General features: G+C 35.3%; 3 protein-coding genes and 1 non-coding gene across 4 annotated transcripts; 2 read left to right on the plus strand and 2 right to left on the minus strand.

Annotated features, from left to right (window-relative positions):
- Positions 1-939: 939 nt before the first annotated feature.
- Positions 940-6,892, plus strand: LOC115970181 (SNF2 domain-containing protein CLASSY 4-like). Its single transcript, XM_031089843.1, has 3 exons — positions 940-2,490; positions 4,680-4,838; positions 5,021-6,892. The coding sequence occupies exons 1-3, from the start codon at positions 940-942 to the stop codon at positions 6,890-6,892; spliced, it is 3,582 nt and encodes a 1,193-aa protein (XP_030945703.1).
- A 2,599-nt stretch (positions 6,893-9,491) lies between these two features.
- TRNAE-CUC lies at positions 9,492-9,564 on the minus strand. Its single transcript has one exon. It is a non-coding gene; the product is annotated as a tRNA-Glu (tRNA).
- Positions 9,565-9,651: 87 nt separating this feature from the next.
- LOC115969993 (60S ribosomal protein L37a-1) lies at positions 9,652-11,775 on the plus strand. The gene is made up of 5 exons (XM_031089636.1): positions 9,652-9,756; positions 10,669-10,708; positions 11,097-11,185; positions 11,285-11,367; positions 11,461-11,775. The coding sequence occupies exons 1-5, from the start codon at positions 9,754-9,756 to the stop codon at positions 11,522-11,524; spliced, it is 279 nt and encodes a 92-aa protein (XP_030945496.1). The 5' UTR covers positions 9,652-9,753; the 3' UTR covers positions 11,525-11,775.
- Positions 11,776-15,322: 3,547 nt separating this feature from the next.
- On the minus strand, positions 15,323-21,188 carry LOC115971751. Its single transcript, XM_031091778.1, has 3 exons — positions 19,835-21,188; positions 17,124-17,382; positions 15,323-15,854 (listed from the first exon to the last, which is right to left on the minus strand). Exons 1-3 carry the CDS (start codon positions 20,956-20,958, stop codon positions 15,675-15,677), a joined length of 1,563 nt encoding a protein of 520 aa, XP_030947638.1. The 5' UTR covers positions 20,959-21,188; the 3' UTR covers positions 15,323-15,674.
- Between the last annotated feature and the right edge of the window lie 6,391 nt (positions 21,189-27,579).

Consider the following 27,579-nt stretch of genomic DNA (forward strand, 5'->3'; position numbering starts at 1 on the left):
TTCCTTGTCTCCAAGTAAAAAAGTTTTGGCCATCCAATCAATCAAGTTATTGATTTGTTTCTTTCAATAAAACCCTTAATCCACCCAATGAAACTCACTCATGGTCATGGTGGCTTCCCATACTTTACTGTCAAATATTATTCATTCATTCCATTCTTCCTTCAACCACTCTGCACCACTAAAGTAGGACATCACATCACTTCAAAGTTCAAACCAGACCAAAGGGTGAGTTGACAAAATGTATATATGTACTGAAGAACAAAAAGAAAAGAGGGTAGTCCCAAAGGGTGAGTGACAAATATATGTACTGAAAAAAAAAGAGTTCAATTGGGGCCAACAAATCCAAAACCCACATTCTCACAGGAATATTAAAAAAAAAATCCCAATCCCACTACACACAAAATACCAAACACATGAGATGCTCTCTCTCACACGGCCGCTCCCATAATATTTTTGAGACATTATTACTAGGGAGACAAAAGGTCTTAAGGGGGTAGTTTGGGAATTTGTGAGCAAAGAATGAAAGATTTTCATTGGACAGACAGACTCTAGTTGTCACCTTTTACCAAGTATGGCGTGAAGACAAAGAGTTTACAAGAATGAGAAAACACCAAAACTCTTCTCTTTTGCTTCTGTTACCTCTTTTGCTTACATGCACTCTTCGCGCCTTTTTCACTCTCTATGTCTCTGTCTCTGTTTCTCTGTCTCTGCAAATGCTTCATTGATTTCTATTGAATGTAACGCAGTCTCTCTCTCTCTCTCTGACGCATGCTTTTAAGTTTTCGCTGTATGTACGTGTTTAATTTCTTTCTTTATTGTTATTGTGTATGTGTGTTTTTGTGATTTCTACTTCTTACTGATTCTTTTTTGTTTTGTTAAAGTTTGAATCTTTTTTGGGATTCTGATAGGTAAAGATTTGAATTTTTTTGTGGAACAAGGATGGATTATAGTTTGCCAATAGCTAGCAGGACCAGACAGGGGCGAGCCCAGTTTTATGAAGACTGTATTGTGGAGAAGAAGGAGAAGATGAAGAAGGGGAGGAAGGAGAGTAATGGGGTTGACTTGGCTGGTTCTAGCAGACCCCATAGAGTTGACGGGGTTAAAGGGTATGAGAGATTAGGGTCTGAGAGTGAGTCTTTTGCTGTGTCTGATAGTAGCGTGGAGGAGATTGATGTGGATGATTGTAGTGAAGAAGGAGATGAATTGATGGATTTTGTGGGGAATGAGAGTTTGAAGTTGAAGAATAAGGGAAATTCAAATAAGGGTTTTGAGGGAATGGCCAATGTGGATGAAATTATGCTGGATAATAGTGAGGATGAGGTGGTTATTTTGGGTGAAGGAAGAGATTTGGTTGGGGCAGAGAGTGAGGAGGACGTTATTTGTATAGATGTTGATGAGGAGGATGATATGAGTGAGGAAGATGTGACTGAGAGTGGTGAACTGAATTCTGATTGGAGGAGGGGTAATGATGAACCTGTTTCATTGAGAAAAGGAAAGGGTGAGACTAATAGCTTGAACATAGATGAGAGGAAGAGTAGTGAGGATGGGGATGGTTGTGGTGATGCTGTGTTTGATGATTCATGTGATGCTGTTGATTTAGTAGGGTCTGACTCATCGTTAGAATCATCCTCTTGTGAAGAGGACAAAAATGATGAGGATGATCAGGATTATGAAGTGGAAAAGTTGGAAACTTGTGCTAGTTTGGAGCAATTGAGTTCGGATAGTGGGGGTGAAGAGGAGGAAAAAGGGGGAGATGCTGAGGAATTTGAGGTTGTGAAGAGAGGGAGTCATGGGAGGGGGAGGCCAAAAGGAGTTGATGTTGGGTTGAAGAGGAGGAAGTATGGATTGGAAATTTTGGTTGATGTAGAGAATGACGAAGATAATTGTGTGGCTCGAAGAACCCGTTCTTGTTTTGTTTCAAAATTGGGAAAAAAGAAAATGAAGCTCGGAACTTTAAGTCACCCACTTTGTGTTGATGAGGAGGAAGTGGAGTCTTCATCCGGGCATGATGATAGTGATGATGTTGCTGATGATGTTGGCAGTGGTCGTGTGAAGGCTGGGTCTAATGATGAGAGTGAAGATTATTCTAGTGATGATGAGACTGGTCATGGTGGTAAGATAAAATCTGTGTCTGCTAGTGAGAAATTTAAAACTAACAGAGGCAACATAGATGCTTGTGAGAGGAATTTACATGGGAAGGATAAAGGGAAGTTGAAGATACCAATCAAGGGAAATCGCATCCGTTTGTCAAAAAATTGTAATGTTTTGACTATTCTTGCGGATTCCATTTTGGAGAAGGGAGATCGTTTGGAAGAATTGGTTTCTTTTAGAGATGAAAGTAATCCACCAGTTGCTGAGATGTCTCTCCCATTGAAGTTCACTTTTGGAATTCAGGAGTCAAATCCACCAGAGAAATCAGAAGAAGAGAAAGAAATGGATAAACTTTGGGCTGATATGGAGTTAGCTCTTAGATCGAGTGAAATTGGTTATGTTGGTGCTGCTGAGGTATGTTGGTTTCATGAAGCAGCATGCCTTTATATACATATATATGTGTTTGTTTCCTCTCATACATTGATTGAAACCTGTTTACAAGGCACTATAGTAATTTCTGTTTCTTAATAATTTATCTTGTGATTGATTATTGGAAGTCTTTATAATTCAGCAAATCTATGTTCTAACCAAGCATTCCATGAAAAAATCCTCTGTTTTGGTGAAATTGTGAATTTGAGTATTCTGTTTTGATTTTGGTCATGATTAACTTAGTCGCCAAGGATCCCAATAGTCAAGACTATAAGTTTGTAATGCTTACTGATTGTTGAGTTCATCTGGTTGCTTTTATGCATCCTGATATTTGATTTGATAGAAATTAAACTTGCATTTCAAGTTCTAATAACAAAAGGCCTAATATGTTTAATAAAAAATAATTTAAAATGCATTCATTCTTGGACACAACTTTCAGCAGTGGATGGAATATTATATTTGGCTTGTAGAAATTAATTTCCATGATGTCTGCCACATAATAAGCATCCCAGTTTCCAATATAATAGGTCATATCTGAACTACACTAGAATACTCTCTTACTTAATTAAATGAGTTGGAGCAATATGGTTATAATATTTATCATGCCTTTTCCTGTTATTGTTAGCAATTGAAAGAAGGTGAATGCATTGAAATTCCTGGATTGATGGACTGCAAATCGATCCATTGATTCTTATTATCTCTGGAGAATAGATTGCCCTCTATTTTTGCATTTTGCTTGTATTTTGGATACTTGAATTTGGACAATGGTACAGATTGAATCAATTGTTTTAAGTTATAAACATATTGTTTTTATTTACACACACACACATACCGAGGTCAGTTACAAAGTTGTCTTCTTTTTTTTTCTTTTTTCTTTTTTTTTTTTTGTGATGAAAAAAAAGGGCATTATTAACTTTCTTTTAGGTATTGAGTTTTTCACCCCTGAAACGTTTAGGTATTTTTAACACAACTCCCACTTGGATCTGTGTGTGTGTGCACGTGCACTCGTGTATGATCTTTTCCTGAAATTGAGGGCATTATTAAAAATCGTGTTGAAAGGTACTCTGAAAGCTCATGGCTGCCACATCGTAATTCAAATATCATAAAGGCTGGAATTTTGGAACTATAGGTTTTAACATTGGTTTTAAATTTTTTTAACAGTGGTTCACACCTTCTTTTGTTATGATGTGTGTGTGTATGTGTTTATTTTGAATGTTGCCATTAAAGTATTTTGTATGGAATTTGGAGAGAGAGAGAGAGAAGTCGGGGGTGGGGGGGAGGTTGCATGTAAAACAAAATTTACTTTTCTGTTGCTTTTTCAGTCCCCAGGTGGTTGTGATTGATACTTCTAAATACTTTAAAAAAAAAAAAAAAACATTTTCTTCCTAATGCAGGTAAGAAACATAGGGTGTCTTTTTTTGTCCCCAAGGAGGAGTGTAAAACTAACTTTAGTATGTCATATTAGTGAAGTAAGGTTCTTAATGCTTGTTCTTTCTTGAATTACTTCGGTATGAACTTCATGTTCTTGATCTTATGAGTATATATCTATGTCATTATCTTATTGTATGTGTGTGTATGTTTCTTATTTATTGCACTCTGTTCATTATTTCTTATTAAAAAAAGGGATAAGATCTCCAATTAAATCCTCCAATTCCTTTCAATTTTTATTTAGATGGAAGACGTGGCATTTAAAAAACAAATAAATGACATATGTCACATATTTGGCTGAAAATGGGAGGGAATTGGAGGAATCAATTGGAGGGGATCCTTTCCCAAAAAAAAAAAAAATTGTACTATGTTCATTATTGGTAGCATTTATGGTTGGAGAATGTGTTCGTTAGTCAATACTAGATTATGTTATCAACCTGACTAAAAAACAAACATGACACTAATGATATTTGTAGGTTTATTAAAATTCTCCAAACACCTTAAAAGCATTAGTGATTGGAAAAGTAGGTCAAACCATTCGTATTGTTGGTTATTTTGTTTAACATCCCTTCCCAGCCTTTATTTGTACACGTCATGACCATTTATATAGGCTCTATATTTTTCTTATCTAATTTGATCAGTCTTTTTTCTCCTGCCATCTCCTCATTTAGCTTCTTATATGAGTGCATTTGTTACTGGTGAAACTTTAATTGTTTAATGTTGATCAATAGGTTGAAGATGAAGATTCCCTTCTTCCGGAGGATGAAGTCGATAGAGCTACCCTTTGCCATCAAGGGTATCATCAGCTTATTCTTGATGAAGAAGTTGGACTGAGATGTGAATTTTGCCCACACGTGCAACTGGAAATCAAGTATATTGTACCAGATTTTGTGAGTCTTACAATTTTTTCTTGTTCATGTTTATATGAGTGAAGAAGGTTTGTCTTAGTCCAGTGAGCTGAATGACTGGTAGTTTCTGTCAAACCAATATTTTCTTTTCAACTTGATAACAGAGAAGTTTTGCATCAAATATCTGTTTCTTTTCTCTTTAAACTTGGTTTTCCATATTGCAGAGTATAAATCCTTTTAGAAAATCAGACAGGAGAGACTCAGGTGCAATGAACAACTCCATCATTGATGAGCTTAGGTCTCAAGACTGGTGTGGTGATTCCCTCTCTAACTGTGATCCCCAACTTCGAGCTGAAGGCACTGTGTGGGACATCATTCCTGGTATAAAAAATAGTTTGTATCCACATCAATGTGAAGGTTTTGAATTTATTTGGAAGAATATAGCTGGAGGAATTCATATTCAGAAGTTGAAACATCAAACGACTTGTGCTGGTGGGAGTGGCTGCATTATATCACATGCTCCTGGGACAGGAAAAACCCGTTTAACCATTGTTTTTCTTCAGACATACATGAAATTACATCCCACATGCAGGCCTGTCATTGTTGCTCCTCGTAGCATGCTCCTTACATGGGAAGAGGAGTTCCGGAAATGGGATTTTGACATCCCATTTCACAATCTGAACAAGAATGAGTTGTCAGGCAAGGAAAAGCTGAGGCAAGATGGACACATGAACATAAGTGTAATCCGTATGGTAAAGTTGTATTCCTGGAAAAAGGATAGAAGCATCCTGGGGATCAGTTACACACTGTTTGAAAAGCTTGCTGGAGAAGTTAATAAAAAGGGTAAAGTAAGGACTGAACAAGATAGTCATTTCAGGAAGATCCTTCTTGAGGTTCCTGGTATTGTAGTCCTTGATGAAGGGCACGTTGCTCGCAATCCTGATAGTCGTATCCTGCAGGTTTTGTCAAATATAAAAACGGATAAGCGCATCATCCTTTCGGGAACTCCATTTCAAAATAATTTTTATGAGCTTTATAATACGCTATGCTTGGCAAGGCCAGTGTTTGAAGACAAAGAAGGTAAATGGTTATCTCTTACGAGTTCCATTACTAAAGTCACTGATGATAGACTGAAATATGAGAAACTGAGGAAGGTTAGAGATATGATTCAGCCATTTGTTCATGTACACAAAGGTTTCATACTACAAGAAAAACTTCCAGGGCTGAGGGACTCTTTGGTTATATTACAGCCATCCCAGCTGCAGAAGAGCCTCTTTGAGGAACTCCGTGATCATTTTGTAAGGTCCAGCTTCAAATTTGATCATTATGAATCTTTGATTTCTCTCCACCCTTCACTGTTGCTACAGTGTGGAGATGACAGTTTTCCTTCTGACAAGCATAAATTAGAAAAATCGAATCTTGAGGCTGGAGTCAAAGCAAAATTTTTAATTGAACTCATCCGGCTTTCTGAGGCTGTGAATGAAAAAGTTTTGGTTTTTAGTCAATTCCTTGAACCGTTAGCCTTTATAAAGGACCAGCTTAAGTATCATTTTAATTGGAATGAAGGAAAAGAGATGTTGTATATGGATGGAAAGCATAGTATGGAGCAGCGCCAATCCTCAATTAATGTTTTCAATGATCCAACTAGTGAAGCAAGGGTATTATTAGCATCAATAAAGGCAAGCCGTGAAGGGATAAATCTGGTTGGGGCTTCAAGGGTTGTTTTACTGGATGTGGTATGGAATCCTTCAGTTGAAAGGCAAGCTATATGTCGTGCATATAGGCTTGGGCAGAAAAAGATAGTGTACATATACCATCTCATTGCGTCTGGTGCAAGGGAAGAAGCGAAGTATTATCGACAAACTGAGAAGGACTTGTTGTCTGAGTTAGTATTCTGTTCTTCTGGCAGGGGTTGTGATCAGCAGAAAATCTCCCGGACAGTGTCAGATGATAAAATTTTGGAAGAGATGGTTCAACATGATAAACTTAAGTATATGTTTGAAAAGATAGCATACCAACAGAAAGAGTCTAAACTGATTGAGACTTATAGCTGGTTGGAGAAAGAACCAGTAACATCCTCACCATCTAGTCCTTGAGGCTGAATTTATTGTGCGTTTTTTGGTTCTAGAAGTCTGGTCGCATTATAAAGCTATCAAAAGTTTTTGTAAACAAGTGTATTCAGTGAAGTATGGAAAAATTAAAATGGATTGTTTCATACTTAGTTTGCAACTAGTAATTTTGAGTTCTCTTTCTTGATTTTTATTAATTAGATTCCAGAATGTTTGAAGCATATCAATAATCCTCCTTTGTCTCCTGTGCCAACATTTACTCTTTTGCAGTGCAGAATATATTTTTCCATCTGGTGAGAACTTTCTCAAGATTTTATTTATTTCAGGGTTCAGGTTAGTACTTCCAATGAAAATTGCATGAACCTTGTTGTGTGTGTGTGTGTTACTCAGGACATCAAGATCTAGTTAATTTAGTATTTACTATTTAGTTTCAACCTGAACTGGGGTGCGATTCTGGTTGATGTTTATGCTGCATATGCATTTCTAATTTTGAGGTGTGATTCTTGTGCACCTGGATCTGGTAAGTGGTGAACGAATATATAATGCAGGAGAAGAATGAGAGTAAGGTGAAGATGCAAAACTAAAAGCATTCACTAGATGAAAGACTGGCTTTCTCATGAGTCATGTATTTTTATTAACCCAAGTCCCAAGCTCATTTCCTTCAGTTATTATCCATAGTATACCTGTTGATAATTGTTTTCTCTTGCTTTGCACTACATGACGAGGGAATCATATATTTACCTCTCAAACTTCCTTAGAAAAAAATGCAGGTTTTATTTATTTATTTATTCCTGGCTGAAGAAAAGGAGTCTCTTAGAGCTCAGTTAAGTCAGTTACTCCATAATAAAATCCGCACCAACCACTTAACCGAAAATGAGGATCGACTTCTGTGCCTTTTGGTATTTTGTTCTGTAATGGCTTCCACTTTGTCTCTAGGTACAGTACAACTAAGATGACTCCAATTATTTGAACTGCAAAAATATTACCTAAGTATAATAACCTGTATCAATATTACCTAAGTATATAGGGCAATTTTAAGTCAGACGAGATGACTACAAAATTTTGGGGTGTTAAAAAAAAACGATGCCTAACTTCTATTGTTTGTGTACATGTGTTTTTAATCATGGGGTACAAGTGATTGTGCCCGCTGTGGATTATGTTCTATTTTTCTTGAAGTCATCATCACATGAAAATTTTTAGGAAATCTTTATGTGCATTAACTTTTTGTTTTCCTCACAAGAAAAGCACATTTTTCTTTGCTTTTTAAATATAGCTGATTACAAATATAGGAACATTTAATACTAGTTAGCGGAAGATGGATTTGAATATTCAACCCTTTTTGTTGGAAACACTTGAGAAATCTCTTGACATATAAGAACAGTTGATCTCAAAGTATTTTCAATAAACTTCTCCTAAGTGAACTATAGATTGTTGTTTGGTATACCAAATATTCTATTTACGCTGTATGATAATGCATGTTTAGGCCAGTGGCCATCATAAGCTGTTGCATAAAGGTTGAATGTGGGATTCATTTCACTTTCAACGGCAGCAGCAAGTTATTTTTTCTTCTTGTTGCTTTGCTCAGACCCAAAAAAAAGAAAAAAAAAAAAAAAACTAAGTTTCATAAAAAAGGGGGGGGGGGGGGAGTTAAAATTCTTTTTTGATCTAAACTATTGAAAAAAAAAAAAAACTATTTACAAAGTTTAAGAATGAAAAAAATGAAATAAAAAATAGAACTTTTTAAAGGTTATGGATGAATAACAAACTTATAGTAAAGTTTAAGAACTAAAATAAAATTTCACCTAAAAAGAGGCAAAAAAGAAAAAGAAAAAAGAATTACATTATCAAGACTTGAATCCAAACAAAAAAAAAAAAAAAAAAAAAAAACTATTACAAAGTTTAAGGATAAAAAAATTATTAAAAAAAATATTTAAAATTTATGGACGAAAAACAAACTTATAATAAAGTTTAAAGTTTAAGAATCAAAATAATATTTTGTTTTCTAAAAAGGAGGTAAACTGGAGTTACGAAGGAATGGGTTGAGAATGGGAATTGAACTCTGTAAGATCAAACCTCCTGTTGTTCCTCAATAGCTTAGTGGTAAAGACGTAAAATGGTCAACTGTTAATTGACTGGTCGTAGGTTCGAATCTTATTTGGGAAGATTTGATTCATTCCAAATTAAAAAATTCAAAATGAAAGGGTTGCTTTGACCGTTAAGAGTAGCTAACCCATTCCTTGTGTGTTTGTTTTTATTGCATTCTATTTCATCATATCACATTATATTCTGTAATATTGGGGAATTACTGTCAATACCTCGGTATAGGTCCGGGATAATCCTTTGTTTTGTAGTTTGGGGCTATTTACAACTAGTCAATTAAGACTAATCAAATACACTAGTACTAGCAAATGCATCTTTGATGTAGTCATCAATTCTCCCAAAAGCCCACAAATAATTGAAAAAAAAAAAAAAACTTTTTTATTTTTATGGATGAAAACAAAATTATAGTAAAATTTAAGAACTAAAGTAGTATTTTATCCAAAAAGAGGCAAAAATAATGAAAACAAATTAAAGAACCAAAAGCAGTTTTTTTTTTTTTTTTTTTCAAAAAAGGCAAAACAAAAGTTTCCGTTGCCGGGACTTGAACCCGGGTCTCTCGGGTGAGAGCCGAGTATCCTAACCAACTAGACTACAACGGATGCTGATTTATAAACTTCACGATATATTAAATAGATACTATATAATTTCCTGTACCCGCTTTAAAACTCTGGAACCGTTTAGGCACTTATAAAAGCGAATCGAAGAAACCCTAAGGGTTTCTCCAACTGCTCATTTTCTCAATCAGATTCCGCCGCTGCTTCTCTCTCAACACTTCCAATCCAATCAATATGGTACCCTCTCTCTATCTCTCTTAACAGATTTCAATTTTCTCGATCAGTATTGTATATTGAAGCCTAGGATGTGTTTGTTTACTAGGAAAATGAGACTTTTCCGTTATTTTTTTCATATATGTTTTATTCGGATTACAAAAAAAGCAATTCATTAAAATTGGTGTGTCCCTATAATGTTTGAATTTATGGTGAACATGTGAGTCCATTTTTCAATATTGGGTTTACTGAGTTGGATCGTTCTAACTACGTGACCTGTAGGTGCATTGGTTTGGTTCTAAATTTGTTGGGTTTATTGAATATCTTAGTAATTCTAGATGGAAATGTTGCAAATTTAAAGTGGTGCAAAGACCCCGATGCCGTAGTCGATGTTTATGAGACAAAAGAAATATGGGTTTTGGTTGTTACTTAGAAAGAACCTTTGACTGCTTGAATGGTGTATTGAACATGTTGCATATGTTATTGATTTAGAGCTGTTCAATTTGTTGAGGAGTATGCTGTTCTCTGACTTGCTTTATGTTAAATTCGCGGTGATTAATAATAATGGCAGGAAATGGTTTTGCTGTCAGGGATTTTACACATCTAGTTGAATTTCTTTCTTAAACATTGACTAAGAGTGATAATACCACAAGTTTGTTTGTCATCGGCTTTTTACAACCTCATCTTCTCTACGAACAACCAGACTTTAGTCGGTTTTCAGTAAATAAAGTAATAAGCTATCAGCAAGAAGCTGCATCCAAATGCATACACATCTCTTCCTTGTACCTCTTGCTGTCAATAGATAGTCTGGCTGACCCATGATTCGCTAAATTTCCCAGACCGTTACCCTACTTTTGGATCCTTTTTTAATTCAAATTGCATTTTCATATAGTTTTGGTTTTGGATCTAAGTTGATCCCTTTGTTTTTGGATGCAGACTAAGAGAACAAAGAAGGCGGGTATTGTTGGAAAATATGGTAAGTGCTTTGAATTTATATGTTTTTAATCTTATATGAATCTTGATTGATATTTTTTCCCCATAAATAAGAGATCGCATTTTGATCTAGTGTTCTTGATTGGATAGTGCCTCCCCTTGCTCCTCAATAAGGGTGAGCTGAGAATTTATCTGATAGTGAATTAATGAGACTTTTCTTAACTATAATTTTACTTGTCTGAAGTTTTTATGTGGAATTTTTTTGTTTTTACCTAAGAGGATATGGATAAGGAAAGAAAAACACTGGACAAATTCTCCTTTTTTTTCCTCTTTTTGATTACCTTTGCCAGAAACCATTTATACTGTTCCAAATTTACAGTTGCCTTTGCATGAATTTAAAAAAAAAAATTGCATGTTGCCTCTTTTTATAGGTACCCGATATGGTGCCAGTCTGCGAAAGCAGATTAAGAAAATGGAAGTTAGCCAGCATAGCAAATATTTCTGTGAATTCTGTGGGAAGGTAAGGCGACGTTCTTGTGTCTTCTTTTTTCTTTTGGGGGTTAATGACAGCACTTCATTCAAATGTAATCTGTTCTAATTATTTACTTCCATGTGGCAGTTTGCAGTGAAGAGGAAGGCTGTTGGAATTTGGGGCTGCAAGGACTGTGGGAAGGTCAAAGCAGGCGGTGCCTACACCTTGAAGTAATAACTCTAACTTGAAATGGTTTGCTTTTCCTCTTTATTTTTGAACCCTTACAAGTAAATGACTAATTGCTGTTTTTCTCATTTTGACAGCACTGCTAGTGCTGTGACCGTGAGGAGCACCATTCGGAGGCTGAGAGATCAAACTGAAAGTTGAGCAGCAATCCTATTCTATCTTGTTTTTGAATGTCCGCACCTTTAGAAAGAAGCGCTACTTTGAGAACGTTTGTAGTTTGTTACTTTTTAACCCGTTCATCATTAATGCAATGGAAATTGTCGGAAGTATTTTTGTTAAACTGAGATTTACACTTCTCTGCTGTCGTCAAGTTGGTTTCTGGTAATATTAGAACAGTTAAATTGTGTTTTCACGACTTAGAATGTGAGTTACAAGCTATAATTTGTTTCCAATGTTGATCTTGTCTCCCTGGAATCTGATTATTTATACACTGACTTTGTGGGATATCAGGATAACAAATAGAGGTGCATCCTTGTTCTTTTTTATTCCGCAGCAATAAGGGTTGGGTTCTGGAGTAATTTACGTTGTGAGCCTGTTAAGCTCATAGTTGTGCTAATCCCAATTTGTCACTGATTGGGATAACCCTTTTTCCTTTGCCAGTGTGATAAAATGTGAAAGCACCTTGAGAATACTTCTACAGGGTTAAGCAGTTTATGAAGATTTTTTTGGGATATGAAATGACCATTGTGCCCTAACTTGACTCGTCGCAATACCTACTTGTTGGTTACCAATCTCTGAGAATGAGGGACCCGATATCGTGCCACAAATGAGAGAGAGCCTTTGTGTTATTTAGACCACTCACCCTCACCGTAGGTGGTATCAGTTTATTGAGATTATATTTGATCAGAGAGTATGAAAAGTTAGACAGAACAGTACCCATGAATGCAGAGACCCACAGTAGCGGCAACGACGTCCCAAGCGGAGAGAAGGTGAGCTCGAGCGAAGCACGAAGGGATGGGTTCGTTTGTTCCGTGTGGGATTGCAATTACCGTGTTTCAGCTCTTGTTTTGATGGTTGCACGGTAGTTGAGAGGAAGAAAGGGAATGCAAAAATTTAGCCGTTGGAGAGAACGCAGTGTTTTGTCCTTTTGCTTCGTGGGTCAGAGTGTTGTGAACAGTACAGATTGGGTTCAACGCGTTTTGTGTTTATGCTCACCAAAAAAGTGGAGTACCTACACACACAAACGTTTTAATGAAACGGTGCATATTGGAGTTTCATTTTGCATTTTAGCGTGGAGGTTTTGCGCGTTACTTGTTGCCACTGTAGCCGGGTCCCACGTCCATCAAAAACGCAAACATGAAACGCTCACAGTAAACGCCCAATCCAAATATAACCTTAGTTGACGTATATTTTTTTTACTAAGATGATGGAGTTGAAACATGGTTCTCAACTAAACCCACAACCCTAACAGATGACTAGCAACCCAAAGATTATTGAAGTCCCAAATTTATTACTATATCAATTGAAAATCTTGAAAACCATTGTCAAGAACTTCTAATGACTAGCAACCCAAAGAGTATTTAAGTCCCAAATTTATTACTATATCAAATCTTGAAAACCACTGTCAAGAACTTCAAAGCTCAAACCCTTATCAACCAAATCAAGCTTGTAGCTTATAGCAGCCCTCTCTGTAACCCATTGTCATTGCATAGACAATGAGCTGTTGTTGTCAAATTCGTTATCCATGTGTTGATAAATATTTTGGTACTTGGTTGATACTTATAAATATTTTTAGTATCGTGTATTGTATTATGTATCGGAGCATCCGTTACAAGTTTCAAGAATACCTTCTTGCTCTCTCTGGGCCGGAACATGTCACACTTCCCTCTGTCCTGAATTGCTTGGTCCCACCACCTCTAGGTAGTATAAAAATCAACGTCGACGCAGCTATTTCTACCAACAAAGTAGCTTTCGCAGTTGTTGCTAGAGATCACCTTGGTGCTGTTGTAAAGGTTTGGGCTAGAATCTTGCCAACCCGCTCCTCTCTTCAAGCTGAGACTGAGGCCTCTTCTGGGCGGTGCAGCTTGCCAAGCGTGAATGTTGGTATCATGTCATCTTCAAAGGGGTTTCAAAGATTTGTTTTGACGCACTCTTCTCCCCCATTTGCACCCCGGACTAGTCCATCTGCACCTTAATAGATAATATTCGTGTTTAAGCTAATGTTTTCATTTCCTGCTCTTTCCTTTGGGTTAATAGGCTCTATAACTCTGCTGCCCACACAACAATAGAGTTTGCTTTAAGTTCTAGTTCCTCTTGTTTTTTTAATTCCGGAAATCTTCCCATTACTTTGTTTGCAGCTTGTAAGGAGGATTCCCCCCTTTGTTTCTCGTCTTTTGTTTAATGAATTTTAGATTATCAAAATAATAATAATAATAATAATACAAACACCTAATAAAATATATAAAAAAGATTATATATATATATATATGAAAGGTATTTCATTTCATTATAAATTCAAAATATATTCAACTAATGACTAATTTAATCATTACTTATGTAATTGTGGGTACCTAAGGCATGCTTGGCAACGTCCTAGGCATGCTTGCAACGTTCTTGGCCGACCTAGGCATGCTTGCAACCTTTGCGTCCCACATCGAAGGAAAACCCCCCCACTTTCTGCCTATAAGCTGTGAAGCAAAGAGAGTAGTGTACCACCAAGTCTCTTGTGATCACAGAGATGCTTGGTGGTACACTACTCACTTTGCTTCACAGCTTATAAGGCAGAAAGTGGGGGGGTTTTCCTTTGATGTGGGACGCAAAGGTTGCAAGCATGCCTAGGTCGGCCAAGGACGTTGTCAAGCATGTCGAGGACGTTGCAAGGCATGCCGAGGACGGCCTAGGACGTTGCAAGCATGCCTAGGACGTTGCCAAACATGCCTTAGGTACCCACAGTAATAATATTTAACAAAGTTAACTTAACAAATCAAACTAATGCATATTTATAACATATATGTTCAAATTGATTAAACTCAAAAGTGATAATACATGACCTATGAGCCAAAATAATAAATTTTTTTTGTCATATTTATCATCTTGCCTAATCAACTACATCTAAATTAATGTCATCATCATGTTCATTATCTTGCAAAATTATTTATTCATTGAATTTTTTTATCATCAATATTTATTATCTCTTTTAGTTCTTTTATTTAAATTTTATTTTTCAATTTTGTATGGGCATTCTAGCTTCTTTGACTTAAAACAATAATAGCAAAAATAGATAATAATCATGTTGTCATTTAATAACTTATTTATAATAGAGAAGAGAAATTTGCAAATATGAACGTGAAGTATCAATTGTCAAGTGTGTAATCCAAATTTCGTAGGAGAAAGGAAAATTTTGGTAAAATAATTGTGTGTGTTAAGTAAACCAATAATTTGTATTAAAAATAAGTTTAATAACTTGTTGGACTCAAATAAAAGTACAGATTTTAACAAAAATATCTATATATCGTACAAAACATATAATTTTACTATATGATATAATTTATACGACACACTCCTATGTAACATACGATTCATGACCACTTCCCACTTCCGGTAAGGAACTTTTTTGTATATGATATGTTATTGTTTACCGTATAATACTATAAATATAGCGATGTGTAACATACAAATTACATCAAATTAATGCAGATCTCTATTTTTCTATGGATAAATTCATAATTTATGTAATTATTCAACGTACAAAGTCACTACCAATTTACTTTTTGTTTTAAATATGAAAATATGTAAAATCTTATGATTTATGACCCAATCCTATGATCCACCGTAGCATCCTGATCTTAGAAAGATCAGATCTTTTCTTTTTCTTTTTTTCCTTTTTAAAAAAAAAAAGTACTGTACACAACTTTGGCTGGGCTATTTTATCCGATCACCAGCTCATACATGATATTTACATTTACAAGACAATGCTAAATTTGTGATTGTGAAGGCAGCAAACCCAACGCTAAACTCAGGCACCTCAGTGCCAGTCTTCACTCAAACCTCAGAAATCCTATGTACAATTATTGAAGCCAGAAAAATGCAGGAACCAACTTGCTCCACAATCAGCCATTTATTCCAATGACTGAATGTGGTTCCAAGCAGGAACCCAGCATGCGCAGCGCTAAAATGGGAGAATTAACGGCAAAAGTAAAAAGAGTAAAGGATACAATAAAAGTAAATCATTTTGGCATTTTGCAGCATTCTTGAAGACTTGTGCATCTTAAACTTTATCTGATGTGAAAACAGATGCAAGTGGGCATTTTGTAGTGAAAGCATGATGCTGATGATGAAAGGTCCTTCAGGATCAGACACATGGAATTGGCGTCCCATAGTTGTTGTTACTAAGACGCATTTGGTTTTGGACTGCCTTTACAGCTGCAACTCTTGCTGCATTTGCTGCTTTATTAGCTGCTGCAACAGCTTTCTTCACCCTTTCGTCCACCTTTCCCGCATTAAATGCCTTCTCAGCAGCTTTCTGTGCTTCCTGCTCATAACACACCTCAATTAGAAGTTGTTTCTTGTTTCAATAATTAAGGTTGTCTATGTTTCAAACAGACTGACAAAAATGCAACCGTATAACAAGCCTATTAAAGTTCTGTTTGCATTTTTTCTTTGAGCTGCTCTCCACAACCCCAGTGGACAGCTATCTGAAACTAATCGTAAAACAAACCAAACACAATCTAGGTTCCATGTCCTTCAGAAAAGAACTAAACACCACAGATATGTCCCACCTTTGACTACTAAATACACCTTGACCGGACAAAGAAAACACCTCAATTGTATGTTTTCCAGCCAATCAGCTGTTGTGCAGAGGAAAGAGCTTTATCCTCCGCAAGCACAGTAATCTTAGCCATTAGTTTACCTTCCACATATAATTTATATCCTACATATACTATATACAGTTCAATTTCACTTGGGGAGGAGTAATTCATGCTCCCCTGCAGTACTCTCAGGCTCCACCATTTACTTCATTCAATAAAATGCAAAGTTGCCCTTACAATGAAAAAGTGTGTAATATTTCCAGCCTGGCAACCTTTTTTTTTTGGGGGGGCATCCAGGCAACTTTGTCTCTCTCACCCATTTGGAGCATCTTTGGTGGCAAAATGGTTAAACATCTAAAATTCTTTACTTTTTTTAGTTAACATTTTGTCGGGAGGCATTTATTTTTGAAGGTTTCCATTCTGAAAGCACTTAGGATATTCAGATTCTCATTCTAGAAATGCAGACAATGATATGGACTTTGGAACAAGTGAAACCTATGGAGAACAGGAGCGATTTTGATTTCAAAATGTCAGCAGCTTTTTTTCCCTCATAAGAATTAGGTGGTAGTTGAGGTTATAACTTATAGGTTTGCCCTAGGGGATGCATTAGTTTCTTACCAATGGTCATACCTAGTGCACGTGGCACTTGCTTTTGTGGGATTTGGGAGAGATTATAACACTGGTGGGAGGCAATGGCCAACAGCAGCTGCTTAAAAAAAATTTCAGGTTCTCCAATATGAGAGAGAGAGAGAGAGAGAGAGAGAGAGAGATTTTTCCCTCAGGCATAGAAGAGAGGACAGAAATGGCCGATGATCAGGTTTTGGGGATTCTAATCATAAAATTAAAAGGACAATTTTATCAATATTTTTGTCAAGTTAGGAGTAGAGGTAAGTGTAAATAGTGATAAGCTTTACTGATTCTGGATTTCATTTTATTTAGTGGTTTTTCTTTGCACAGGAATTTCATTTCACAAGGTAAAAAACCACATTTACCTTGACTGCATTGAGAACTTTGGTATGGCTGACAGCATAGGGAGATTCAGGATGGGTTAGTTGCACGCAAGGAACGTCAAGAACCCCATTTTGCCAATGACCAGATTGTGTCTCCCCGTTCCTGAAGGTGTACATACCAAGTCCCTGCCTCCTTCCCTCATGCCAGGCTCCCTCATACCGATGTCCATTTCCAAACTGATAGACTCCAAAACCATGCATTTTGTCTGCAAAATATTCCCCAGCATATGTGTCCCTATTCCTGCATTAATATAGGAAGCACATTAGCATGAATGCCCCATCATAAAAAATTGCAATTCGTATCTGGCCATGTGTTTATATTACACAATGATCAGAACAGTATACTTTATACAATTGAAACTGCCACAGGTAAGTAAACTGCTATCTCAGATCAGGAATGACCCCAGTTAAAAGAAAGCCATGATGTAATGCAACTGAGAGATGATTGTGATTTGTGACTAATCCATTGATTAACTGTCACAAGATGTTGGATAGCTATTCCTCAAGATAAGTCAGTGGCCCCTTTGCATGGCAAATTCTTAGATATTCAAAGCAAATGAACATGAAATCATATACTGAAGTAGAATTTAAAATCAGACTAGCTATTGCTTTCTAATGAAGAAAATATCTGCATCTTCTACATATGATATTGGCATTAACATTATTCAAATGAAGTTTAACAATTTCATGCATCAGGCAAGATCTTAATAGTATCCACATGTTTTTTAGCTCATGCAAATATGAATTATCCAAATCATAAGCCTACACAAATCCAATAGTTAGTTTTAATTGCTTAATCATCAATATACTGAATATATTGCACTTAATTTACAACATTTCGTACTTGATTTTTTGTATGCTTTAGCTATCCGTCAATATATTGTAATATGATGTTAATCAGCTTATACAAGCTTTATATTGCAAAACATGAACCTATATAAATTGAGATTTAAATGTTTGACTCGCATTTTTTAAAAACAGCTCATTCTTAAATTACCCAGAAAGTCAGGATTAAAGCATCCACAGTTTCCTATTCTCAATTCAAATCAAATATAACACATCCATGTATACAGCAAATAAATATGTCCAGTTTTGCTTGTCTGCAGTTCTTTACGTGTTTGACACTGAAACAGAATTTCCTGCAGTAAGCTTGTTAAAAAATTCCTTGGGAATATGGACATAAGGTGGAAGTCCCATTTGGCCTATTGCTAATTACAACAATGGTAATGGAAACTATTTAGGGCATATGGAAGTTAGGTGCCAGAATGGTGGTGAATAAGGCCTAATTCAATAACTTACGTCAAAAAGATATTTATATAGTGTTTAAGCAGGATCATCCATAGGTTAATAAGGTTGGGGGGAAGGGGGTTATGAGGAAACTATAATTAGTCCAGCCCAACCATACGATTCTGATACAGCAGCTGGTATCAAAAACTACCAAGTTTTCTGACTTGGCATCTTCAAAACAAAATCAACAAAGAGTGACAACAGATGAAATATGGTCCCAAGAATTCTGTAATTGTTTGTGACACAGCAAATGCTTGCTAAGAAATGTGCATCAGACAGCCAAGTAGAAATATATCATGATGGTTAGACTCGGAAACATTTCCAATTATTTGTTGAACAATAATTACTTTTATAAAGTATAGGATGCCATATAAATAATTGAGCAGCAATTCAATGCCAATTACAATGTAGTCTATGACCATAAATACATCTGTTGGGTAGTTACAGTGTAAAACCCTAAGAGTTTCCCTTCAGCATGTGAAAACATATTGCATATTTAGTTAAGTAGACAAAATAACACTCATTGAAACAATGAAATTTCAAATGACCAGCTGAAACTTCAAACAATCACCATATTCACTGCTAAGCAGCAAATGTAAAGAGGATATAGATATTGTTTAGACCTTTAAAGAATATATGTGAACAGCAATGAAAGTTACAAATGGCAACCATAGGAATGCTTAAAACCTGAAAAAATTTTAGATGTGATGTTCTAACACATGCTGGAGGTAGCTTGAATAGTGACAGTCCAATAATTTTCAAAAATGAACTCTACACAAACAGGGAAAATTACAAAATTATGTGCAGGATCCATTAGATCACAATATCAAAAGCTAACAAAACCTGGGTATACAATTTAAGAACTCAGGAATGAAACAAACAAACTTAGTTGACCTAAGTTCTAATCTATATGATGCACTAAACCAGCAACCCCCTAATTCTGTAGCCCTGAACAAAACAGTGTTGCCATACTTTCTGTATAAAAAAAACACCTAGATTATTACAAAAATTTTTAAATGGAAGGAAATGTGTAGATTAGGATTCATCCAATTCATTTATCGGTGTTAGTTTCATCTATATTTGCACGTAATGCAAACACATTTATAAATAGAAGGCATAAGTAAGAACTCTATCAAGATAGAAATAGGCACCATAGACCGATATCAGCTAGAAGCATAAAATCAAACTCCAGAACAAGATTCTATATTTGAACAACCCCAAAAATCAGAGAAAACACAATTTACCCCTCAGTGAGGAAAACATTATCAGCTAGTAACCTACTAAAAATCCTTGTAAACAAATATTCTGCAGTTTGGATAAGCTAAAATTCAAGCATCAGCAATATACCAAATACAACAACAAAAGAATCCAATGCAATCCATTAATGGAAACCACAAAAAACCTACCTGAAATGGTAATGACCAAGCCCGTGTTTAACACCCCACTTGAATTCCCCAACATAGTGGCTCCCATCCTGACAAGTATAGACTCCGGACCCATGACACTGCCCATTAGACCATTCTCCAGCATACACATCACCAGTGTAGAACCTATAAACCCCAATCCCGTGCCTCAATCCCTGCCTATACTGCCCACGATACCGGCTTCCTTTTGCCCATGTCTCAACTCCATATCCATCATACTTCTCATCAATCCAATCCCCCTCATACCTCCCACTCATATGATAGTAATAAACCCCACTTCCAGAACACTTTCCCTTATGGAATTCACCCTCATAAACATCCCCATTCCTGTAAACTTGCTCCCAAGACCCTGAATTCGGCTTTTTTACCGATTTGGGCTTCGACCCAATTGACCAAATAACCGGATGAGATGGCTTTGAGGCATAAGAAGATGAACAAAGCTTAATTGGGAATGACCGGGCAAAGAATAATCGAATCGAAGGAAGGCGAGGAAGGGCAAGATTGAGAGAAATCAAAAGGGCAGCTAAGAAAGCTAGCAAAGCAAGGAAATCAAGGATAAAAGAGCGGCGTGGACTGGAGACGAAGTAGTAAAGGGAAGGTAAGGAAAGGAGGATAACAAAGTGATAATGAGCTCGGAAAACCTTCAAAGCCAGTAACTTTTGGGAAAGGGAGATTAGATAAGCAGCAGTAAAACATGAAAAAGATTGCGATGAAGATTGTATGCCCAAGGTTTTGTGATTGTAATGGTTGACAGAGGATAGTGATGGAGAGTGGGAAAGTGTGGAAGGTGATTGGATCATAATAGGCCTCTTGTGGGGTGTGGAATGAAGGGTTTTGCCTTTTGAGGAATTGTTGGAAATGGGTTCATGCTGAAACTGGTACTGGTTTTGGTTTTGGTGGGGTTGGAATTGGTTGGGAAAGAAGTGGCTGGTGCTTTGATGTGGATTTGATTGGATATGGCTATGGCTTTGGCTTTGGATTTGGATTTGGATTTGGAGCTGTTTTTGATGAATTGGAGGAGACAAAAGTGGTGAAATTGGGTTCAAATCGGAAGAGATGCCTCTGCTTTCTTTTCCGATTTGAGTTTCAGGTTTCTTCTGATGCATTTACATACACAAATCAAAATTCTGTCTGTGCGTGTGTGTGTATATATAAGAGAGAGACAGAGTGTAATTTAGTGGATTTTGTTTCCTTAATTTTCTGAGCGAGTGAGGTTCGTGGGAGTAATTATAGTATTTGAAAATATGCGTGTAGTTTACAGTTGGTTCTGGTTTTCCATGTCTGGCTTTTGCAGAGATAAATTAGATAAAAACCCAAATCAGATGGGAGAGAGAGAGCTCACAATGTGTGGGGAATAAGCCTGTGCGGATAAAGAAATAGGTGTTCTTCTGATTAATAGACCCTGCCTTTTGTCTAATTCACGGATATGCCACTCATGTTTGTATTTTAATTTTAACTGTAAATTTTTGGTCTTGAAGGTTTATATCATTCAAGTTAAGGATTAGCCAGTTCTTCTTACCCAAGAAGCTCAAAGACAGGCAATGAAATATAAAGCTACCAACTTTAGCTTCATTGTCAATAGCCAAGAGGGGTCTTATCTTAAGGTGCAATGGTGCAACTTTATCGTCTCTTAAAAAACCACCATATTATTTATGGGATTAGCTAATAGATCCCTAAAAAAAAAAAAAAAAAAAACCTGTTAAAACAACAATAATAATGTTAGAAGCACAATTTTTTTTTCATAATTTGATAAAATAATAAGTTATAACTGAAATGTCACTTTTATATAAGTTTATTAATGACATTACTTTTATTAGTATATATATATATATATATTTTAGAAAGCTTTTTATTACTATATACTAATTTCAATAGATTATGTTAATAGTAATGAATAATTTTGTATTTTAAGATTTCCCATCTTTTTAGTGAGTAGTCAAGATAGAGAGAGAGAGAGACCAAAAGGTGGATACAGTGTACATTGTTACATACGCTGTTGATCTATTGAAGTGACAAAATTGATGTATATTCTGTCACTAGATCTTATCACTTAAACTAAGTTGTAACTAAAGTAACAATCATAATAAAAAAACTAGATAATAGCAATTAAGGTACATCCATCTTTGAATCTATTTTTTTATTTTTTAAAGGTACATCTATCTTCTATTATAAGAGTATCACATAAACCATGTCGAAAAATAGTATAATTATTAAACTACTCACTTTTTTGTCAGCAAGTTAAGTATTTAATTGGGTTGCGATCTTGCCTTGGTCTTTATGATACTTTGCCCTGCTTTCTTGCATCATATGTTGCTAATAGCTTTGTTAGTCAAACCTTAAAAATGAGTTTAATACTATCCAATGTTAAAAGTTGCCTGCCATTTATAATATATTAATTTTAATTTTAATTTAAAAAAATCCAAGACCATCGATCAAGTTGAACAAGTTGTAAATATTTATTAATATAAACAAAATAAACTTCGGAATATAGCACGTCTAGAGGATTTATTAATATAAACTAAACTTTCAGTTAATATATTGTTGGATTCTGTTATAATAGTTTCTACATAGAAAGTAATAGTAGAGAATTAATATATGAAATTGTCAATAGTTGATTTGAGTGGAAGTGTTTTGAAGGGAAGAATTTGAATTAAATGGATTGTATAAAAAATAAAAAAACGAAAAGTACTCATTTTTCCAATGCAATTTGTCTATGGGTATAATTTTATTTTTATTTTTAATTCTTTTCAAATGCAATTTTTTTTATTACACATTTTTCAAATGTAATTTGACATTTTATTTCAAATGTATAAATTGTAGGGATAAGGGCCCGAAATAGTATATTGGGTCTGGGGCATTGTCTGAGGACATCGATAGATCCGAGGAGAAGCGAGTAGTTATTAAATGTTCCCAATTAAAATCTCAAAGATGGGGAACAAGTGAGAGATTGTCCGAGGAGGAACTTCTCATCGGATATGATGAATACAGTTCACAATATGTACTCCATCCGTTAGTGTAATCCTCCAAGAAGCTCCAATGATAGAGACACGCTTCAGGAATATACGAGAAGGAAGGAAACCTAAAAATATCTAAGGGAAAGTTGCCACCACCGCATTAAATGCATTGCAGCTACTTTTCTGGCCACATTTATGTGAAAAAGACTTCTGAACAATACTACCTCGATTACCACAACTCATAGAAAAACAAAAAGGGTGTCTGATAGGACAAGTATTCAAGTAAGGGTTCGGATGATTAACAAGTGAAGGATGAAGATGATCTAAAGGAGGATATATAAGGTAAAAGACTCTTCATGAAGAAGAGATCGAAAAAAGGAAAAACAGAACACTGTAGTAATCAAAATTGTCTCTGTATTTAACTTTGATCGATATACATGATTATAGCCTCCTTGGACCAAACGTCTATTGATGTCAATATATCTTGTTTGTGCCTGATTGTCATTTAATTTCATATTAGCTGTTGTTCAATTCATTAGGGCTTAGTTCTTTGACCCACTCTCTATAAATTTATTGTATTGGGCTCATTGGACCGAGATCCCCTATACTTTGGATTTGGGCCACAAATCGGGACTCTACATAAGTTTTTTTAGTTTATTGAAATTTGACAGCTCTTGTAAAATTAAAAAAAAAAATTATAATTCAATAATTGAGATATGAGAAATTTAAACTCTAAACATTTTCATTATAAATAACAAAAAAAAAAAATGTCAGTTGAAGTATAACAATATAGATTAAATCTTTATTTATGAGCACTCTAGATTAAATCTTATTAAATAATATATTATTTTAAATTCATGACATAAGAGTTCTTATTAAAAGTTAGAACTCAAATCAATTAGAATACTAGTGATATTTAGCAAAGTAGGAAAAAAAAAAAAAATCTTTTAGTGAGAAAAAAGGCAGCTAGGCATTTTTGTTAATTGAGTTAGGTTCAAGGGTAGTACCTAAAAGTTAGGTTGAGTTGACCTTGGAAGGGTGGGGTGGTCGCTTCTCCTCTTCTCAAATCTCAACTTCACTTGCGGGAAACGACAGGACAGAAGACCGTTTCAAAAGCGGTAACTCCCGTTAATAGTTAACTGTTCCGTTAGTCTATGTGGCACCGAATCAACAGCTAGAAGAGAAGGGCACACTACCGTACAAATATTTACGGAAACGCCACTCAACTTTTATCTTTTCCATGAAGAAAAATGATAGAATTGGGCCACGCATACAAAATCCAAAAAGCATCCTATTTCATGCCTTAAATTTATTTCAATATTACAAGTACAAGACACTCATTTATTTAGCAAAAAAAAAAAAAAAAAAAAAAATACAAGACACTCATCTATAATTTTTGTACAAGATACTCAGAAGGTATTTTCGTCGGATTCGTATTAGCTTATGCAAATTTTTTTGTCTATTTTATAGCATAATAACCTATTTTTATATTTTACATATTTACTTTTTAAAATATTTTACATTAAATTATTTATTTTACAGCACATTTCATTAAAATATTAATTTTTTTTAAATTGTTTCTCTTTTCTCACATACAACAACCATCATTCACTTTCTTCCTTTATCTTCAGGATAAGTAAATGAATAATAAAAAACTAAATACAAAATAAATAGTATTAGTATAAATTTATACTGCTACTGTAGCAAACGTGTATGTAAGGACACAGTTCGTAACGACCCCAAGATAATGTTGGGCTCGTACGTAAAAAGGGCCCAAACAATATCATTTGTAGAGCGTGGATTTGAAAGGCTAGGCCTTGGTCACTGGACGGTAGTTCGTCGTGATGTTTATACAGAATTAAACCGTGTTCGCTCGAGGAGTCCTTTTCCTTGAGGCGGCTTGGGAGGCTCTGGTTCTAGGCCTTTTTTCCCAGCCCCTTTTCTTGGTGCATCAACCTTCACATTATATAGCTCTTCTTGGTTGATCTTAGCCCTCCACTTGTTGATCAGGCAGGTGCCTACTTCAGTACCCGTCCCATCAACTGTCCCTCCTTACTTTTTGTTAGTTGCGATGATCGAAGTCACCCTGTCCAAGCGTCTTTTCTCATTAACATGGTTAGTATGTTGGCGGGTGCATTTAATGCGGAGGGGACGTATTTACCCTGAACCAGTTTCGCATCGTACCCCCACGTGGGCCCCATTCTACTCGCATCTCCTTTAGGGGGCTTTTTGGGAGCAACCCTCAACGAGATGTTGCTTTTCCCTTTGAAGTCTAGGAGTGCCGAGGACAAGGTGATCCTCGGCTGTGCCCCCGGCATTTCGGCCTTTCCCCATTCGTCCTCGGCAAATACCCTCCTCGGCACGGGCCCTAGGCCCTAGTAGAGCATGGGCCGGATCATAAGTTCCCTGGCCCCACAGTGTAAATTTACACAATTATATATTCATTAATGTGGGTTATTTTTAGGAAAAATATATAAATTTTACACATTTTTTTTCTATTATATACTTAGGTTGCGTTTGGATTGGGCGTTTTCTGCCCAATCCTGCGTTTGCGTTTTTCCAAAACCTTTTTTTTTTTTTTTTTTTCACCCGTTTTGGGGCGTTTTGGGTGTTGCGGCTATTGTTCAATGAATAGTAGCCGCAAACTTTGACTTTTCAAATTTGTTTGGACCAATCACAGCACATCGTGTACTGTTCACGGACCCACAAATTTCACTTTTCAGCAACTTTTTCATTAAAAATGGTTCCCACGATACTATTCACACATTTAAAAATTATTTCGCTACAGTGTTTTTCAGTTTTCAGTTTTCAGCTGTATCCAAACGGACCCTTACTGATGTGAGTGCTTTAATGTTGTTGTAGATTTTTTTTTTTTTTTTTTTTTTTTTTTTTTTTTTTTTAAGATGTGAGTGCTCTAGGAACTACATGTTTTTTTTGGAACAAAATTCTACATGTTTGATATTTGCCATTTCCTGGTTTAGACTATCAAGTGGATTAAATGGCATACAGTGAATGTAATTATGTAAAGGGATATTAATAATATTTAAACGATAAAAACAGTAACTAAGATGCATGCATAATGATAGAGGTGAAGCTAGGGTCATTGTATTAGTCAAAATTGTCGACCAGTAGATAAAAATTCAAACCAATAAATGGTTAATGCATTAAGATGAGATGTCTTATTCCAGTCAGCAATGAACAGATTGGGCTAATAACTTAAAATAGATGGAGCTAGCTAGCTTCTGTACTGAGTCAGCCAAAAGGACTATGACTATGCATGTCTATCTATCTTCGACCTTTAATTGTGGGATATCCTTTGAATTATAAATCTTTTCTATTTCGTTTTGAAATTGACCAGATAATTAATTCAGAATGAAGATTTACATTTTATAATTAATAAGGGTGATCTCATTTAAAATTTAAGTTACTATCAATAATTTAAACAATTAGAGGATGAGACTAAAAATAACCCGATATCCTATATATTGTAGATTCGTAGGAAATTACATTTCAACCATTTGTCTCGTGTCTTTTTCAAAACTAAATAGTGATTTTGGCCTTTCTTCTCTTTGGTGTAGTTTCATAATTTGATTGTGTAGTAGTACTCTTTTTCTTTTTGGGGATAAATGTAAGATTATAACTAGAGAAATGTAGTAGAAAACAAACAAAGAAATGTACAACAATCTGAGGGCTGCAACCTCCTCTCAAGGCAGGCACCAGACTTAAGGGAACAAAGAAAGGAAAAAAAAAAAAAAAAAAAATTAGCCCTCAACCTTCAAGGATAAAGTTCATTTCGCCACATTTGATGGTATGTGTGTGTTTAAAAATTTTACTCTTCGTTATTTGTCCCATATTGATTACGAGTGAGTTTTACTTTGAGTTTATAAGTCATTATTTACTTTAAAATTAAAATTAAAATGATTTCATAAAATAATATGCGCTACTATAGATTTGGGTTTATTTATATCACACGCGTGCCGGCCCAATCAAAACTTTTTTTTTTCTCCAAATTATTTCCAACAACATACTCTGTTGGTGTTTCTCAAAAAAAAAAAAAAAAAAAAACATACTCTGTTGGTCTGCCTGTGAATCCAAAACAATGAGCAATATGCGATTTCTAAAGCAAGAGTCTTGAAGTCTTTCTATAATTGCCTCAAGTTGTAGCTAGGATACACATCTAACTTCACAATTGCATGAATACAGGTTTTAGAGGCTGAGTTTCTTTTCAATACATGTCAAAGTTAGGCTTTGTCCTTTTTTATTATTTTTTTATTATTTTTTTTATTTTTTATTTATTTATTATTTTTTAAAAAGGTTTAAAGCTTCCTCTTAAACCATCCTAGGAAAAGGAGGATTTGCTACTTTTATATTTTCTCATGCTGTCCAATAGTTGGTGTATAGGATAGGAGTAGTAATTGTTGTGCTAAAAGAGTACTCAATAATATCTCGAGAAAAGTAATGTTACTTATTGGAGATTTTATATAAAAGAAGTATCATGATCTTCATCCTCATTTCTATTATTATGTCTCCATGTCAAGCTACCTCACACGTATGCAAATGTCATTCAAATGAAAAAGATTACGCTGAATTCAACTTTCTCCATACACCCAAAGACTTCTAAACTATTATTTATCCTTTCTTTTGGTGGAGTGATAAGAACTTTTCAGATAAAAAATTCGAGTATGCAACCCCCTTTCCAAGATAAACAACTTATTATTAGTATTTTATTTTATTTTTTGCAATTATTAGGGGAGAAGATACTAATAAGAAAAA

This window comes from Quercus lobata, chromosome 12 (genome assembly GCF_001633185.2).
Source record: "Quercus lobata isolate SW786 chromosome 12, ValleyOak3.0 Primary Assembly, whole genome shotgun sequence".
In the NCBI taxonomy this organism is placed as follows: domain Eukaryota; kingdom Viridiplantae; phylum Streptophyta; class Magnoliopsida; order Fagales; family Fagaceae; genus Quercus; species Quercus lobata.

Excerpts from the sequence above, each read along its gene's own strand:
- LOC115971751 (XM_031091778.1), bottom strand. The coding sequence starts at position 20,958 with ATGCATCAGAAGAAACCTGAAACTCAAATCGGAAAAGAAAGCAGAGGC. Across the intron at positions 17,383-19,834 it reads CTTGGTCATTACCATTTCAG|GAATAGGGACACATATGCTG; the intron begins GTAGGTTTTTTG and ends ATATTAATGCAG. Across the intron at positions 15,855-17,123 it reads AAGTTCTCAATGCAGTCAAG|GAAGCACAGAAAGCTGCTGA; the intron begins GTAAATGTGGTT and ends TGTTATGAGCAG.
- LOC115969993 (XM_031089636.1), top strand. Across the intron at positions 10,709-11,096 it reads GGGTATTGTTGGAAAATATG|GTACCCGATATGGTGCCAGT; the intron begins GTAAGTGCTTTG and ends CTCTTTTTATAG. Across the intron at positions 11,186-11,284 it reads TCTGTGAATTCTGTGGGAAG|TTTGCAGTGAAGAGGAAGGC; the intron begins GTAAGGCGACGT and ends TCCATGTGGCAG.
- LOC115970181 (XM_031089843.1), top strand. The coding sequence starts at position 940 with ATGGATTATAGTTTGCCAATAGCTAGCAGGACCAGACAGGGGCGAGCC. Across the intron at positions 2,491-4,679 it reads GATCGAGTGAAATTGGTTAT|GTTGAAGATGAAGATTCCCT; the intron begins GTTGGTGCTGCT and ends GTTGATCAATAG. Across the intron at positions 4,839-5,020 it reads AGTATATTGTACCAGATTTT|AGTATAAATCCTTTTAGAAA; the intron begins GTGAGTCTTACA and ends TCCATATTGCAG.